This window comes from Asterias amurensis, chromosome 13 (genome assembly GCF_032118995.1).
Source record: "Asterias amurensis chromosome 13, ASM3211899v1".
In the NCBI taxonomy this organism is placed as follows: Eukaryota; Metazoa; Echinodermata; class Asteroidea; order Forcipulatida; family Asteriidae; genus Asterias; species Asterias amurensis.
The window spans coordinates 3,831,638-3,849,518 of NC_092660.1; the positions used below are offsets into that span (position 1 = coordinate 3,831,638).

Sequence of the window (17,881 nt, forward strand, 5' to 3'; positions counted from 1 at the left end):
ACAAATCTTCGATTGTTATGTGTGGACGTTTTCCCATAGTTTTCTGTCACACACAAAGGGCTCGCCATACTAGTTAACTATTACGTAAGTTTACGTAATGAGTTGGGTTGGCGCGGAATTTTAAGAGACACATTTTAAAACACTGGTTGTCACCGTTGAGTTGCAGTATAAGAACAAAACATTTGTATCAGAAAAACACGTCCGTTATATATAATGAGCATTTTCAGGTTGGTTGCGCGGGGGGGGGGGGGGGGGGCGGGACGGGGACTATGCCATAAATGGAGTGGGATCCTTTTGATGTTTCGAATCATTCATTTGTGGGATTCTTCCAACTAATTTCGTGGGAGGGGTTTTTATGAGGGAGCAATGGTCTCATTTAGGGGGGGGGGGCAAAGAGGGTTGAGCAATGGTCCCGGTGCCCTCCCCCCTTTTGCTGGTCAGACAATAACCTTGGTTCTAACTGGGTCAGGCCCGCCGATAAGCAGAACATAGTGTCAACAATATTGTCTGCTAAGCAGACTTGAGCACTTGGATACCAGTCAACAATATTGTACATGTGACTTGGTAATTTGACTGGTGACCACACTCCGGTAAGCATAATTGTGTTATGCTTAGCTACTTTTCGGGCCTAAGCAGCTCTAAATGAGATTATAGGGCCAAATTCATAGAGCTGCTTATGCACAAAAACAGCTAAGCACAACAAAATTATGCTTACCTAAATAAGAATACCAGCCAAACTACAATGCCACATGTACAATTTTAGGCTTATCCTTCTCAGTTGTGCTTAGCAGAAACGTGGCAATCGTTTCTGCTGAAGCATTCTCTGTGATTATTAGGTCCATGTCCATGTTGATGGTTAATGACTACACAACCATACACAAGTCAATGGGAAACTACACAACCATATACAAGTCAATGGACACTACACAACCATACACAAGTCAATGGGAAACTACACAACCATACAAAAGTCAATGGGAAACTACACAACCATACACAAGTCAATGGGAAACTACACAACCATACACAAGTCAATGGGAAACTACACAACCAAACACCAGTCAATGGGAAATGACACAACCATACACAAGTCAAGGGCAACTCACGCATCCATACACAAGTCAATTGGAAACTACACAACCATACACAAGTCAATGGGAAATGACACAACCATACACAAGTCAATGGGAAATGACACAACCATACACAAGTCAATGGGAAACTACACAACCATACACAAGTCAATGGGAAATGACACAACCATACACAGGTCAATGGCAACTCACACAACCATACACAAGTCAATGGGTAACTACACAACCATACACAAGTCTATGAGAAATGACACAACCATACACAAGTCAATGGGAAACTACACAACCATACACAAGTCAATGGGAAACTACACAACCATACACAAGTCAATGGGAAAGTACACAACCATACACAGGTCAATTGCAACTCACACAACCATACACAAGTCAATTGGAAACTATACAACCATACACAAGTCAATTGGAAACTACACAACCATACACAAGTCAATTGGAAACTACACAACCATACACAAGTCAATGGGACACTACACAACCATACACAAGTCAATGGGAAACTACACAACCATACACAAGTCAATGGGAAACTACACAACCATACACAAGTCAATGGGAAACTACACAACCATACACAAGTCAATGGGAAACTACACAACCATACACAAGTCAATGGGAAACTACACAACCATACACAAATCAATGGGAAAGTACACAACCATACACAGGTCATTGGCAACTCACACAACCATACACAAGTCAATTGGAAACTACACAACCATACACAAGTCAATGGAAAACTACACAACCATACACAAGTCAATGGGAAACTACACAACCATACACAAGTCAATGGGAAAGTACACAACCATACACAAGTCAATGGGAAACTACACAACCATACACAAGTCAATGGGAAACTACACAACCATACACAAGTCAATGGGAAACTACACAACCATACACAAGTCAATGGGAAACTACACAACCATACACAAGTCAATGGGAAACTACACAACCATACACAAATCAATGGGAAAGTACACAACCATACACAGGTCATTGGCAACTCACACAACCATACACAAGTCAATTGGAAACTACACAACCATACACAAGTCAATGGAAAACTACACAACCATACACAAGTCAATGGGAAACTACACAACCATACACAAGTCAATGGGAAAGTACACAACCATACACAAGTCAATGGGAAACTACACAACCATACACAAGTCAATGGGAAACTACACAACCATACACAAGTCAATGGGAAACTACACAACCATACACAAGTCAATGGGAAACTACACAACCATACACAAGTCAATGGGAAACTACACAACCATACACAAGTCAATGGGAAACTACACAACCATACACAAGTCAATGGGAAACTACACAACCATACACAAGTCAATGGGAAACTACACAACCATACACAAATCAATGGGAAAGTACACAACCATACACAGGTCATTGGCAACTCACACAACCATACACAAGTCAATTGGAAACTACACAACCATACACAAGTCAATGGAAAACTACACAACCATACACAAGTCAATGGGAAACTACACAACCATACACAAGTCAATGGGAAAGTACACAACCATACACAAGTCAATGGGAAAGTACACAACCATACACAGGTCAATGGCAACTCACACGACCATACACAAGTCTATTGGAAACTACACATTCATACACAAATTAATGGGAAACTACACAACCATACACAAGTCAATGGGACACTTCACAACCATACACAAGTCAATGGGAAACTACACAACCATACACAAGTCAATAACAAACTACACAACCATACACAAGTCAATGGGAAACTACACAACCATACACAAGTCAATGGGAAACTACACAACCATATACAAGTCAATGGACACTACACAACCATACACAAGTCAATGGGAAACTACACAACCATACACAAGTCAATGGGAAACTACACAACCATACACAAGTCAATGGGAAACTACACAACCATACACAAGTCAATGGGAAACTACACAACCATACACAAGTCAATGGGAAACTACACAACCATACACAAGTCAATGGGACACTTCACAACCATACACAAGTCAATGGGAATTGACACAACCATACACCAGTCAATGGGAAACTACACAACCATACACAAGTCAATGGGACACTTCACAACCATACACAAGTCAATGGGAATTGACACAACCATACACCAGTCAATGGGAAATTTTTTTAATTTCGAAAAACTAATACGCCAATCACCACCCACGTCCAGCATCATTGATCCCATCCCAACCAAACTTCTCAAATCATGTTTATCTGCGGCTGCTCCAGTAATTGCATCAATAGTTAATTCATCAATTACTCACAGTATGGTACCTGAAATATTCAAATCTGCATCTGTTACTCCAATCTTCAAAAAGAGGAACAACGATCCCGAGAGTCTCGCAAGTTATAGACCTATCAACAATTTGCCATTTCTCGCAAAAATCCTCGAGAAAGTTGTGGCACATCAACTCTCACACCACATGTCACGAAACCATCTGGATGAACCTTATCAGTCTGCTTATCGCAAATTTCACGGGACCGAGACTGCTCTTACACGCATACAGAACGACATCCTAGTCAGCATGGACCAAGGGAAAGTTGCTATCCTTGTTTTGTTGGATCACAGTGCAGCTGTTGATGCTCTCGACCATCAAATCTTGCTGGAGAGACTACAGTCGCACGTCGGTGTGTCGTCGGATACGGCTTGTTGGTTCAAATCGTATCTCGCTGGCCGAACTCAAACTGTGAACATTACAACCGACTCGGAAACAGGTTCATCATCTTACCCTTTAAGGTACGGAGTCCCACAGGGGTCAGTATAGGGGCCCCTCCTGTTTAACATTTACATGCTACCCATTGGTCAAGTCATTTGCAATCATGGTTTGACCTGTCACTTCTATGCAGATGATACTGTCCTGTATGTATTAGCTTCACCAACTTCAGATGGTGTAACAATGTGCACTTCACTTATTGAGAGATGTTGCACTGACATCAAACGTTGGATGAACTCAAACTACATGAAACTCAACACTAACAAGACCGAGCTGCTTGTTATAGGTACACCTGGACATTTAAATAAAGTTCCTGCCTTCAACTTAAACATTGGAGTTGACTGTGTAGAAGCTTCAAAACAAATCAAGAATCTAAGGGTTGTATTTGACCGTAACATGAAAATGCAAACTCATATTCGTGAAGTAGCTCGTAATGCCATGTACCATCTACATAACATCAGTAAAATTAAAAAATATCTGACTTACTCGGTTCCTGAACAGGTTATTACATCTCTAGTTATGTCCAGGGTTGATTATTGTAATGCTCTGCTTGCAGGTCTTCCTCAATCTACGAATGCACCTCTACAACGTGTCCAAAATTGTGCAGCTAGAATTCTTACAGGTACTAGAAAATTTGATCATATTACCCCTGTTCTCATGAAATTGCACTGGCTTCCGGTAAAGTATCGTATTATTTAAAAAATTTGTCTGCTAGTTTTTAAATGTATGAACAGTCTAGCTCCAGGCTATCTTTGTGAACTATTGCTTACAGTTAACTCAACTTCACGTAGGACCACACGTTCATCCTCAGATAAAACTAGATTGCAACCTGTGAACACTAGATTATGTACTTACGGTGACAGAGCTTTCTCTGCGATAGCACCTCGTCTGTGGAACCAGCTAAATGTTTGTCTCAGGGAGGAAAACTCCCTCTGTAGCTTTAAATCTGGGCTTAAGACACATCTTTTTAGGGAAGCATTTTTAACTTAAAGTATTTTTCTATGTACTTACTACCCTGCTGCTTCATATCATTGTTGCGGTCTTTATAATTGTTACTATCATAATTATTGTTTGTGTTTTTTACTGGATCAAACAATTTCGGTGGCTTTTACTCAATGTGTTTGATTGATTATATTCATCTTTTTACTTGTACTGTACATGTATCTTTATTGTTTTATGATCATACTTTATGGATTTTTGTGGTTAAAAATTGTTGTTGTTGTAAAGCGCCTGGGAGCATTTTTAATGGATTTGGCGCTATATAAATGTGTTTTATTATTATTATCTAAATGACACAACCGTACACAGGTCAATGGCAGCTCACACAACCATACACAAGTCAATTGGAAACTATACAATCATACACAAGTCAATGGGTAACTACACAACCATACACAAGTCAATAGGAAATGACACAACCATACACAAGTCAATGGGAAATGACACAACCATACGCAAGTCAATGGGAAACTACACAACCATACACAAGTCAATGGGAAATGACACAACCATACACAGGTCAATGGGAAACTACACAACCATACACAAGTCAATGGGAAACTACACAACCATACACAAGTCAATGGGACACTTTACAACCATACACAAGTCAATGGGAAACTCACACAACCATACACCAGTCAATGGGAAATGACACAACCATACACAGGTCAATGGCAACTCACACAACTATACACAAGTTAATTGGAAACTACACAACCATACACAAGTCAATGGAAAACTACACAACCATACACAGGTCAATGGCAACTCACACAACCATACACAAGTCAATTGGAAACTACACAACCATACACAAGTCAACGGAAAACTACACAACCATACACAAGTCAATGGGTAACTACACAACCATACACAAGTCAATGGGAAATGACACAACCATACACAAGTCAGTGGGAAATGACACAACCATACACAAGTCAATGGGAAACTACACAACCATACACAAGTCAATGGGAAATGACACAACCATACACAGGTCAATGGCAACTCACACAACCATACACAGGTCAATGGGTAACTACACAACCATTCACAAGTCAATGGGAAATGACACAACCATACACAAGTCAATGGGAAACTACACAACCATACACAAGTCAATGGGAAACTACACAACCATACACAAGTCAATGGGAAACTACCGGCCATACACAAGTCAATGAGAAACTACACAACCATACACAAGTCAATGGGAAATGACACAACCATACACAAGTCAGTGGGAAATGACACAACCATACACAAGTCAATGGGAAACTACACAACCATACACAAGTCAATGGGAAATGACACAACCATACACAGGTCAATGGCAACTCACACAACCATACACAAGTCAATGGGTAACTACACAGCCATTCACAAGTCAATGGGAAAGGACACAACCATACACAAGTCAATGGGAAACTACACAACCATACACAAGTCAATGGGAAACTACACAACCATACACAAGTCAATGGGAAACTACACAACCATACACAAGTCAATGAGAAACTACACAACCATACACAAGTCAATGGGAAACTACACAACCATACACAAGTCAATGGGAAACTACACAACCATACACAATTCCAGAGATGCCAAGTCCAGAGGCCAGCTATGCGTGAGATTTTTCAAAGCTTACCCCCCCCCCGAAAAATATTGCCAGTATAAGAAGGCCTTTCGAAATCGCCGCCCACTTGTGGACAAAAAAGTGTTCCAAAATGCATCAAAACATCTTCAGAATAATTAAAACTAACATGCGGTACACAGAATATGTTGATGGTTTATGTGGAGGTACGATTGTGTCAGATTATTTCCTTCTAAACTAAACTAAAAAAGAAATGACTAAAAATGATGTCCAAAATCCTTCGCTCACTTCTTCTGCCTGTTGTGTCTTCGCAAGTGGAGCGCATTTAACGAGTTTGCTAAAATAAGCGTTTTGCGCTCTGCCAAATTTTAGTTGAACCTGCTGGAAGAGCAAAAGCGTGCGCAATCTGCAAATTTGTGCTCTGTACAAAGTTTGTACAAAAAATGATGATTCTGATAAACAATCTGAAGATTGTGCAAACATTGCAGATTGCTTTTTTTGTACACACGAGCGCGATTTGGCAATGGATGACAATAATTTTTATTTTTTTATTTTCGGTCTTGCCCCAATGCGTGAGAAAATGGTTGCTGTGCGTGTGAGCGTGAGACAGAGCCCAAATGCGTGAGTCTCACGCCTAATGCGTGAGACTTGGTAGGTCTGGCCTCGAGGGGATTGGTAGAATTTTCAGAAATGTTTCCAACGTGTTTTGAAACATTCACTTATAAATATGGGACGTGTTCATTTGTGGTCATTTTCATTTCGTTTTCATTTGTAGTAATTTTCAAGACGGATTGTAAAGATGAACTATTTAAAAGAAACTATACATAAAATATAGTAAACTTGCGGGTACAACACTGCCCGTCTTCGGGAGAAGAGCAGGGTATACCGTTCGAAACGTTGAGACCAAACCCGGCTCTTTTTCAGAGCCAACACTCACCCTAAGAGTTTATACACATGGTTGTACTCGCAAGTTTCTTCTTATTTCTCCACACCATGCAAAGCTTCAAACAATACTTAATTTAATACAAATCGGCAATTCAGAATATACAACAGTGGTTTTCAGAGTAATAAAAACTTCAATTCCTCAACCTTTCAGTGTTTTCACCGGACAAAGAAAAACAACCGAAAACGTGGAACAAAATTTGACCCCACTTGAGCCAGTTTCAAAATGGTTTAACTACTCCCCCCCCCCCCCCCCGTGCCGGTGTCACCCCCCCCCCCCCACCTCGTTCACCATTCTAATCAAATCAAAATAAAGAAGGAAAGGGTCCACCTAAAAAATATCATATGATGAACACATCAAACAAATCTGCCCCCAAAACACAACATTACCAAATAAACTGGGCCTGCACTGTTCAAAAACTACCCCTCGCCTATGTACATAACAAAAAGTAAAAAATAAAATAGTACATAAATAAAAGAACTTAAATCATATTAACACCACAAAAATAATCATGATCGTCCCCCCCTTCCAAAAATAACACATAAAAACAAATACATACATATTAATAATTCCTTTTTTTGGGGGGGGGGGGGGGGCGGTAATGGGTATTGTGTAAGATTTAAAAATTATTTTAATACCTCAATGGGATAGTCCCCTAAATTTTTACAGATATACCATGACGTGTGCACACAACCACCTGGTATTGTTCCGTAACAATAGAACTTTCTGCTTGGAAGCGCTCAGGTGTGCAAATACACGTATGTATTTCCATCCATGGGTACTTTACAACACCTGACATTATAATTCGGCAGCCATATTGGAATAAAGGCGAATTTAGAGTCAAATCTGTAAGTACTATTTTTGCTGTTTCGTTTTGTGTCAGTTAACAGCTGCAACTCCCGCTGTAAAGAGCGCTGTTTTAAAAGAGGCTATCTGTTTATAAATACAAGTTCACGATGAAGTCGCAAATCTCATATTTGCTTCTGTATTGCTTTGTTTTGTTTTCCTCTATAATAACAGCGGTCAAGAGGGAAGTTGCCAAGTTTCAGTGATCTTTTGATAATGGGAGTCAATTGTACGTGCCTCTTACAGGATATTGGAACTAGGGTCCATGTTTTCGTTTTGTTTTTATACACCATAAGCCTATGATCTAGCGCCATTGATACATGGACTGCCATGCAGTATGAGGTCAAGGTCCATGTAACATTATTATTTCGATGCAGTACAAATGTATTCTTCGACTTGCAAAAGCGTTTAATCCATGCAAAATGTGTACTCGATTTTTCACTATTTTCTGTGACCCAAATGGCCAATCGATCTCAACCGTCTACAAGTTTGTCAGTTCATGTCTTATGGTGAAGTACATAAAGTTCTTGCACTGCCAGCAACTGTTTTGTGAGCAAAAAAAAACCCAATTCTGTAACGTGTTGACATACGCAAAATCCCCAGTGGCTTTTTATTCATGGTGCATGGTTTCATGCGATATTGAACACAGAGTACGTTTATCTATGTGACAGAAGGCCGTATTAGAATTCAAATGACTCCAGATCAAACAATAGCACTACACTGCTATTTTGTTGTTAGACTGATAACCCCCCCCCCCCCCCCAGGCCATGTTTCTGCTTTCCCATGCAGAACTTAAAGGAACACGTTGCCTTGGATCGGTCGAGTTGGTCTTTGAAAAGCGTTCTGTACCCGTTTGTTATAAAACGGTATGATTAGAAAAAAATTGTAAAGGTAGAACACAAAGATTTACACAAATTTGACTCAAAATTGCGTGGTTTCCGTTTTACTTTGCGAACTAACACGGTCAGTCATTTATGGGAGTCAATTTGGCTCAAGGTAGGGCCCTAGTAGTCGATTTGGCATTCGAGAAAGACACTGCTGGGGTCGAAGCGTCATGCCATTACCGGTTTATTTTTTTGGGTGCCATTCTACTACAACTGAACTCCTAACTGGAACACCGTGTTTTGTTTTGTTATTCTCACACGTTCTTGTACGATTTTACCCGTCCAGAAACGATAGTACATGTTGATGTCTGCTCTGAGCTAAGATGGCGAAGCCAAACGTCCCGGTTGAGGACACATGCACTGAGTATCTAACCGACTCCAATGTCGATGAAGCCCGCACTGTAACGTCAGCAGCTCAACCATTTCAGAATCAGTCAACAAGTTTGGACGAACACACTCATCAACTCCAAGAAATGATCAGAAAGTTGGAGAAAGTTGGGGAGATCACGCAAGAGGAGATTCAGGCTCTACAGACAAAAACAGAAGCTTTACAGGGGGAGATTCGAGAGGTCAAAGAAAGATTTGTAACTGCTGAGACAAAACAAGAAGAGGCAGAGGCAGCTGCTTTGGATATGGAGAAGAAAAGAGAAGAAATAAAAGCAGAGAAAACTGTTCTCCAAAATCAAGTTGAGCAGCTCATCATCGCGCAGAAAAACGATGAGCAGAATAGGACATCGGTCAAGAAATCCTACAACAAAATGATCGTGGATTTACGAGGGGTATGTAGATCCCAGAACAGTAAATTAACAATGATGGAAGAGAGGTTGAAGGAGGTCGAAGAAGAAAATCGTCAGCTCAAGTCAAAGAATAACTTCTTAGAGGAGACTCTTTTTGCTGTCGCTTCGAAGCCGGATGAGAGCAACCAGTTGTTGTGTTTCTCATGTAAGCAACCTTACTCAGCTGACTCGGTTATGGAGACCGAATGCCGGTTCCATCCCCTGCCGGGGCTCCCGCCAAACTCGTGGCATCGTTGGAGACCGGGACCAGGTGAAGAATTCCGCAAGACAAAGTACAAGGGTCATTTCTACTGGCCTTGCTGTAATACCCTCTCGATGAGACGCCCAGATGGGTGTTGCAAAGGGCAGCATCATCAGAAATGGGAGATGGATGTGGTGATGAAGAGGGTCATGTTGTCGCAAGAAACTCTGGAAGAGATGAGTCGAATGGAAGATACCCGAATTATCTAAAAACAAGTCACGCTATTGAATGAAATATTAGAAGGAATGGCTCGAATGGAACGAACTGTAATCTAGTGTCACGCTATTGGTGGTAATACAAGAAGGGGGCTATTCCAAAAGACCTGGGTCAAATTTCATTTAGCTGCTTAAGCACAACGAGCAGCCAAGCACAACAAAACTTAACCAGATTAATAAACCAACAGAAATGTACATGTCACATGTACAATTCGGGACTCGTATCCTGCTCATTTCTGCTAAGCAGAAATTTCCTAACCAATATTGTCTGCTTAAATTCTTCACGCCTTCACACTATTGGTAATTACTCAAAATTACTGTTAGAATAAAAGCTTACTTGGTAACGAGCAATGGGGAGCTGTTGATAGTTTAAAACATTGTGAGAAACGGCTCCCTATGAATTAACGTTTTGAGAAAGAAGTAATTTCTCACTGAAATTTTTGAAATGAATTCGAGACCTCAACTGCCCTCGATTTCAAGGCATCTGAAAGCACACAACTTCGACCTCAACTTCAACTTCGGCAGTGGACACTATATCTACTCAAGATAATAATATTATCAGCAGAAAACCTCACTTGGTAACGAGAAATAGGGAGAGGTTGATAGAAAAACAAAACAGTGTGAGAAACTGCTCCCTCTGAAGTAATGTGGTTTTTGAGAAAGAAGTAATTTTCGACGAATTTGATTTCGAGCCCTTCAGATTTAGAATTTGAGGTTTCGAAATCAAGCGTCTTAAAGCACGCAACTTCATATGACAAGGTTTTTTTTTTCTTCTTTCATTTTTATCTCGCAACTTCGACGACCGATTGAGCTCAAACTTTCACAGCGTTGTTATTTTATGCATTATGTTGAGATACACCAACTGTGAAGAGTAGTCTTTGACAATTACCAATAGTGTCCACTGCCTTTAAGCATCTCTTTGAAATTGGGCACATGATGACTATAGGTAGACTAACAAACAGATCATTTTCTGTCTGCAGATTGTGTTTTCTGCTTTCAATTCTTGTCGACATCTGCTCTCTGTATCCTTGGAAATTATTCTTGCAGAAAGCAAATACCTGATCTGATGACAGTGCTTTTTAAGTGTATCACTTCTCGCATTACATGACATTGAATTTTCTGACAGCAGGCTTGTGGAAAATGTAGACTGTTACGGTTCAAGATGCATGGGGAGACACAGTTTCTCTTACGTTCCTCAAAGACATTGCCAACTCTGATTATTTTATTTATTTTATTTTTTGTTTTTTATGGGTAAAAATCAGCCCAGCATGAAATATGTTTCCCACCGATGCCAAGTCGAACCACTAAAATACACAATTCTAAAAACAAACAACACAGTTTATTCTTTCTCCTGAAGACGAGAAGAGTATACTGTACGAAACGTCGAGACCATACCGCTCCCACGTAAAGAGATCTACACATGATTGTACCTGAAAATTTACTAACTATGTATGGCTCAATTGGTCGTAGAAGTTGTGAGATAATACTAAAAGAAAAAACACCCTTGTCACACGAAGTTGTGTGCTTTCAGATGCTTGATTTCGAGACCTCAAAATCTAATTATGAGGTCTCGAAATCAAATTCGTGAAAAATTACTTCTTTCTCGAAAACTACATTACTTCAGAATTAGCCGTTTCTCACAGTGTTTTATGCTATGAACAGCTCCCCATTACTCGTTACAAAGTTAGGTGTTATGCTAATAATTGTTTTGAGTATAAAAAAAATGTCCACTGCCTTTAAGTGCCTCTTTCAGCTGCGGCTGCTGGTCAATTTCTTTAATAAAAAAAATAATAATAATATCTTATTGTCTTTCGTACACTAAACTTTGCCAATTTATAGATTGGTGCTCAGTTTTCAAGCACAATCTCAAAAACCTGGGCCCAATTTCAAAGAACTGCTTATGCACAAAATTTTGCTTAAGCCAAAAAATCCTTGCTGAGTAAAATCAGATTACCAGCCAAGACTCTACCCAATTGTTATGCTAAGTAAACAACAGCTAAATACCATTCACAAGCAATGTATATGGCATGAAATTTTGGCCAGTATCATGTGTAAAATAAGCAAGCTATTTTCGTGCTTATGCAAATTTTTTGCTTAAGCAGCTCTATGAAATTGGCCCCTGTTTATAAAAGTTGGTTTATATTGCTGGTGTTGAACTTTTGAAACTAAGCTGACTATTAGACATTTGGTGCCCGATATGTGTCTATGTGTGGGACCCCCCTCCTATATTGAGTATTCATCGTGTTGTTCAGTATTTCTGTAAATAATCATTTTGTTGGTTTTTCGATACTTATGTAAATATAGCAAAAGAGTGTTTTAAAGTGTATGAGGTTTTTTTAAAGATGTTTTTTTGCTGCATAACGAGCATGGCATACGACACAAGGTTTAAGATAGGCCTAAGTATAGTACTCTATCACCACGTGACCCCCCCCCCCACACCCACCCACCCTCCTCTCCCCACCCTCCCTCCTATATTGTGTTTTCAACAGTGTTATTCAGTATTTCTGTACAGTATAATTTTATGGGGTTTTGGTGGATTTATACTTCTCTGTAAATATAGGAAAAGATTAAGTAAAGTAAAGGAGGTTTTTAAGGTTAGTACTTTTTAAATTAAAAAGGCTAATCTTAAAATAAAATACAGGTTATAATGATAATCAAGAAAAAAAGTTTTATTTTGTATGATTACGAACTTTGAATACATTTTTTTCAAAGCGATTCTTTTGAATTTATATTTTTTAAGGTATTATGCTTGATTGGTATAGCTAAAAAAAAAAAGAATTCTCGCAGAAAGTGTTCACGTTTTGTGTGATCATGAATCATGAAATAATAAACCTGTGAAAACTGCCTTTCCGTTGTATGTGTGAGAAAATAGTTAACAACTTTTCAGTATACACACACATTGTCCCTATAGTTTGGGTGTATCTCGTCAAACCATAGAGTATGGTCAAACTAATGCACAACTATGGTTGGGATGTTGACTAATTTGCTATAAATTGTGTTTGTTATCACTTCACCATATTTGTAGCTTTCAATATAAATGTAAGTGTGACATACACCGTGTTTGTGAATTGAAGTCACAAACCTGGCTATTTTGAGGTAGACATATTAATAGAGTGTATGTCTGGAACGAAGCATTGCATGGTGTTGAGAGTTTCAACATCAGAAACAGCGCCCTCTCTTTACGGGGAAATGGCTTCATCTCAAAATCATGAAAATTAATTTGACTGCACTAAATAGGGCTGCACAGGGGCACAGGGGTGATAAAGAGGGTGAGGTTTTGATCAAGAAGGGGCGGGGTTTCGATGTTTTGATCCAGAGAGGGCGGTATAACTCAGAGGGGGTGGGGTTATGATACAAAGGAAACCAGGGGCAGATTTGACAAAGAGTTAGGACTCGTTCTTATCTCGAGTTAGGACTAATAACTCGTCCTAACTTTGGACTAGCCATACGTTTCTAATCCTAGGACTAGGATCTCCTAGGACTAGTCCTAAGTTAGGACTAGTCATAACTCTTTGTGAGATCGATCCCAGGGCCCATTTTCACAGAACCTGCTATTAAGCAAATAGCAGCTAAGCAAAACACAAGTAGGTTAACCAAATAAGGTTGCCAGACTAAATTACCACGTCACAGTGTACAATAATGGGATTGGTAGCCTGCTTGTTAAGCATTATGATATCTGCCTAAGCAGCTCGATGAAATTCTGGCACAGGCTCAAACGTACTATTGAGGGCACGGTAAGGTTGATTGTTGAAATTGGCTTCGGTCCACAGTAGAATAAAACAATTCACAGACTTCAATGTCATTACGAGCTTTGAGATTGGGTTCGTCAGTTTCCTTATCTAAATCCCAGACAAGTCACCTCGGAGAATAGCTTGTTATAATTAAAGGCAGTGGACAATATTGGTTGTTACTCAAAATAATAAGAGCATAAAACCTTACTTGGTGACGAGGAAATGGTAGCTGTTGATAATGTAAAACATTGTGAGAAACAGCCCCCCTCTGAAGTAACGTAGTTTTCGAGAAAGAAGTAATTTCCCACTAATTTGATTTCGAGACCTCAGATCGAGACCTCAGATTAAGAATCTGAGGTCCTGAAATCAAGCATCTGAAAGCACACAACCTCTTATGACAAGGGTGTTTTTTCTTTCGTTATTTATTATCTCGCCACTTCGACAACTTATTCAGCTCAAACTTTTACAGGTTTGTTATTTTGTGCATAAGTTGAGATACATCAAGTGAGAAGACTGGTCTTTGACAATATTACCAATAGTGTCCAGTGATTTTAATGAGAAAGCATTCTATGAGTAAAGCATGCCCCGTGGTGAGAACTTCGCAAAATTTGATGGTTATGCGGTAACGCTTTCCAGATTCAAATTTCGGGGCGTAACAAATTGAAATATTTTTACATAACGCACGTAACACTTCGAAGTAAAAATGTTTCTCAAAATGCTTTGTTCTTTCGAAAGCTTCTGTAGGCTTCAAACCAGAGGTTTGTATTGCCAATCATTGGTTAACTACCAAAATACCCTCCCCTTTATAGAAGGTACACGTTTGGTATACTCAAAACAAATATTAACTTCAAAACTGACTAGGTAACGAGCATTGGAGAGCTGTTGATAGTATAAAACATTGTGAGAAACGGCTCCTCCTGCAGTAGCATTTTGGAAAAGAGGTATATTTCTCACTTAAATAATAAAAGACTTCTAGCTAGAAGTCTTTCATTCCTATCTGAAAGTACACAAACTTGTCCGACAAGGGTGTTGTTTCTTTCATAATTTTCTCCCAACTCTATGAGCAATTGAGCTCAATTTTCACAGGTTTGATATTTTATGCGTATGGTGGGATACACCAAGTGAGAAGACTGGTCTTTGACAAATACCAATAGTGTACCTTCCCTTTAATCAAGTAAGACATTGATTCATAGAGCGATGCAATAAGCAGTCACCGGACAGACGTTAATATCGTTAAATTATAATTTGTTTAATTTGGGAAAAGGTGAGTTTTTATTGACGATGGACATCAAACGGCCCGATTCATCATAATCTGAGCTGCTTCAACTAGTTTAATTTTTTCAAATCAAAACTAAGCAGGATCCAAGATACATGCTTTAGCGGGTTGTTTTTAGCTTACCCTAATTTGGCAAGATTTCTTTCTCGTGTCTTAAACAAAACCGACTGTTCCCTATAGTGTGCGTATTCGCCAGCGGTACTTGGGCTGTGGAAGTTGAGGAAAAAGAGGGCGCTGTCAGACGTGGGTCAGAATCAACCTGACATAACAAAACCGACTGTTCCCTATAGTGTGCGTATTCGCCAGCGGTACTTGGGCTGTAGAAGTTGAGGAAAAAGAGGGCGCTGTCAGACGTGGGTCAGAATCACCCTGACATAAATTCCTGCCAACGACGGCCTGAAATACACGAGGACAGGGTATTTTAACGTTGGAATCCAAAAACGTCTAAGAAAGTTGGGGGGTGGGGGTGGGGTGTGAGACCTGGTAATTTAAAAAAATCTTATGCACAACACAAGTTCTGTTTTCAGATTCTTATATCCATCCGCATATCAATAAAAAAGTCTCAGAGGTTTCTGTGTAATCCTGGCAATATCTCGTTGTGAACCCCCTGCCCCCTTTCAATGTTTGTTTTAATTGTTGTTCAGTGGACTAAGTACAGCATTTTTATCCAATTTGAGCCCCAAATAAAAAATAAAACGCTAGGGGTAAGCCTAAGTTCAGCATTTCTATTTGTGCCACCATTTAAGGAAAACATACGAGGAAAGCCCAGCATTGTTATCCACTAAAATATACTATGATCCACTTACATCATTGCCGCGAGGGTTCTCGATGTGCTTTAGAACTCACTGAAGTTATGCTATACCATCGCGCGCAGTTTAGGTTTAAAATGAACACGACCCAAGCCAAAAATACCAAAATAGTAATGGAAACTTATCATTGGCTACTCCCCGCTTTTTTTTCTGGATTTCTTCCCTAAATCCCTTGCCCCTCATTTTTTCTATAAATGGATGTTTTTGTGTGTATATGTACTTGTTTATGCCTAGGAAGAATGTCCGGTTTGGATCGACTAAGGCCATCTACCCCACTCATTAAAATTATAAGATACATCGATGAGGGCGCCAGACACATTGAACGGTTTTTGCGGGTCGTAAAAAAGTGCGCTATTTGAATACACTTGCATTTAGATGTTTCATACCTAGGTCACCCTGCCTTAACGCACAATGATCCCCGACTAAATTTAAACTGACCCAAAATAAATATCCGCGTTTCATTAATGTTGTACTAGACTTTAAAGCCATTATACACTTTCGGAACAGAAAACACAACAACAAGTTCACAGTTTTACAAATAACTTACAGGGTTTACAGAAGGTAATGGTGAAAGACTTCTCTTGAAATATTATTCCATGAAATGCTTTACTTTTTGAGAAAACATTAAAACAATTATCCATTCTCGATAGCGAGAATTACGGATTTGTTTAAAAGACATGTCATGACACGGCGCAACGTGCGGAAACAAGGGTGCGTTTTCCCGTTATTTTCTCCCGACTCCGGTGACCGATTGAGCCTAAATTTTCACACGTTTGTTATTTTATATATAAGTTGTGATACATGAAGTGTGGGCCTTGGACAATACTGTTTACCGAAAGTGTCAGACGGCTTTAAATCTCTAGGCTGGTCCCCATCCCGTATATCTTTCTCTTTGATGGCGAGAAAACCACATTTTGAATCAACCAAAATTATATCAACCAAAAAAGCGGCACGTTAAACCGGAGGTCGTTGGTTCAACTCCTGCTCTAGTAAATTTTTCTTTGTTCAACCCAAAATCATTTAAAAATGTACCCAGTCAGTTTCCTTTGTGGTTTATTATTTGATAACCAAAATAGCCTGTATATAAAAAAAACCTTGATCAAACTGAGCATATACATACAAAGGGAATGTACTAGTATAGGACCTGTGATGCACATAACGACGACAACGCCACTGCAATTTGCATATGCAGGAATTTGTTTCAAACATAGTTAAGGTGAGCGATAGTTCATTCTTTGGACACCGTGGGTTCTTTGTAGCAAGTATAAAGTTCATTTGGTGCTTGATATGTGGCAGAGTGTATGACATACCAGTTACCACTTCTATTGTGTCTTCATGTTCTAGGAATGTTGGGATTCTTGAGAGGGTTTAAGGGGGTGCTTTTCATAGAGGAAAATAGATTATTATAAAAGGAACATTTGGGAGAGAAAACCCTCTGCCACATATCAGGGCCCAATTTCATAGAGCTGCTTAAGCAAACAAATATGCTAAGAGCACAACCAAATTATGCCTACCAGAATAAGGTTATCGGCCAAAATACCGTGTCACATGTACCATTATTTTTTGACAGGCATCCTGCTCATTTCTGCTTAGCAGAAAACTGCGAAGCAGCTTTAAATGAAATTGGGCCAATGCGTTAGTTTTGTACCTCCACGAT

General features: G+C 39.5%; 2 protein-coding genes across 2 annotated transcripts; both read left to right on the forward strand.

The window, feature by feature from the left end:
* The first annotated feature begins 3,436 nt into the window (after nucleotides 1-3,436).
* LOC139946222 (uncharacterized) lies at nucleotides 3,437-8,477 on the forward strand. Its single transcript, XM_071943839.1, has 3 exons — nucleotides 3,437-3,797; nucleotides 4,017-4,343; nucleotides 8,446-8,477. Exons 1-3 carry the CDS (start codon nucleotides 3,437-3,439, stop codon nucleotides 8,475-8,477), a joined length of 720 nt encoding a protein of 239 aa, XP_071799940.1.
* On the forward strand, nucleotides 8,144-12,827 carry LOC139946037 (uncharacterized). Its single transcript, XM_071943620.1, has 2 exons — nucleotides 8,144-8,273; nucleotides 9,442-12,827. The coding sequence occupies exon 2, from the start codon at nucleotides 9,479-9,481 to the stop codon at nucleotides 10,400-10,402; it is 924 nt and encodes a 307-aa protein (XP_071799721.1). The 5' UTR covers nucleotides 8,144-8,273; nucleotides 9,442-9,478; the 3' UTR covers nucleotides 10,403-12,827.
* Nucleotides 12,828-17,881: the final 5,054 nt, after the last annotated feature.

Bases quoted from the DNA above. Each gene is read 5' to 3' on its own strand.
- LOC139946037 (XM_071943620.1), top strand. From the start codon at position 9,479: ATGGCGAAGCCAAACGTCCCGGTTGAGGACACATGCACTGAGTATCTA.
- LOC139946222 (XM_071943839.1), top strand. From the start codon at position 3,437: ATGGTACCTGAAATATTCAAATCTGCATCTGTTACTCCAATCTTCAAA. The intron at 3,798-4,016 runs GTGTGTCGTCGG...ACTTCTATGCAG, and splicing joins GAGACTACAGTCGCACGTCG to ATGATACTGTCCTGTATGTA. The intron at 4,344-8,445 runs GTAAAATTAAAA...CTATAATAACAG, and splicing joins GTACCATCTACATAACATCA to CGGTCAAGAGGGAAGTTGCC.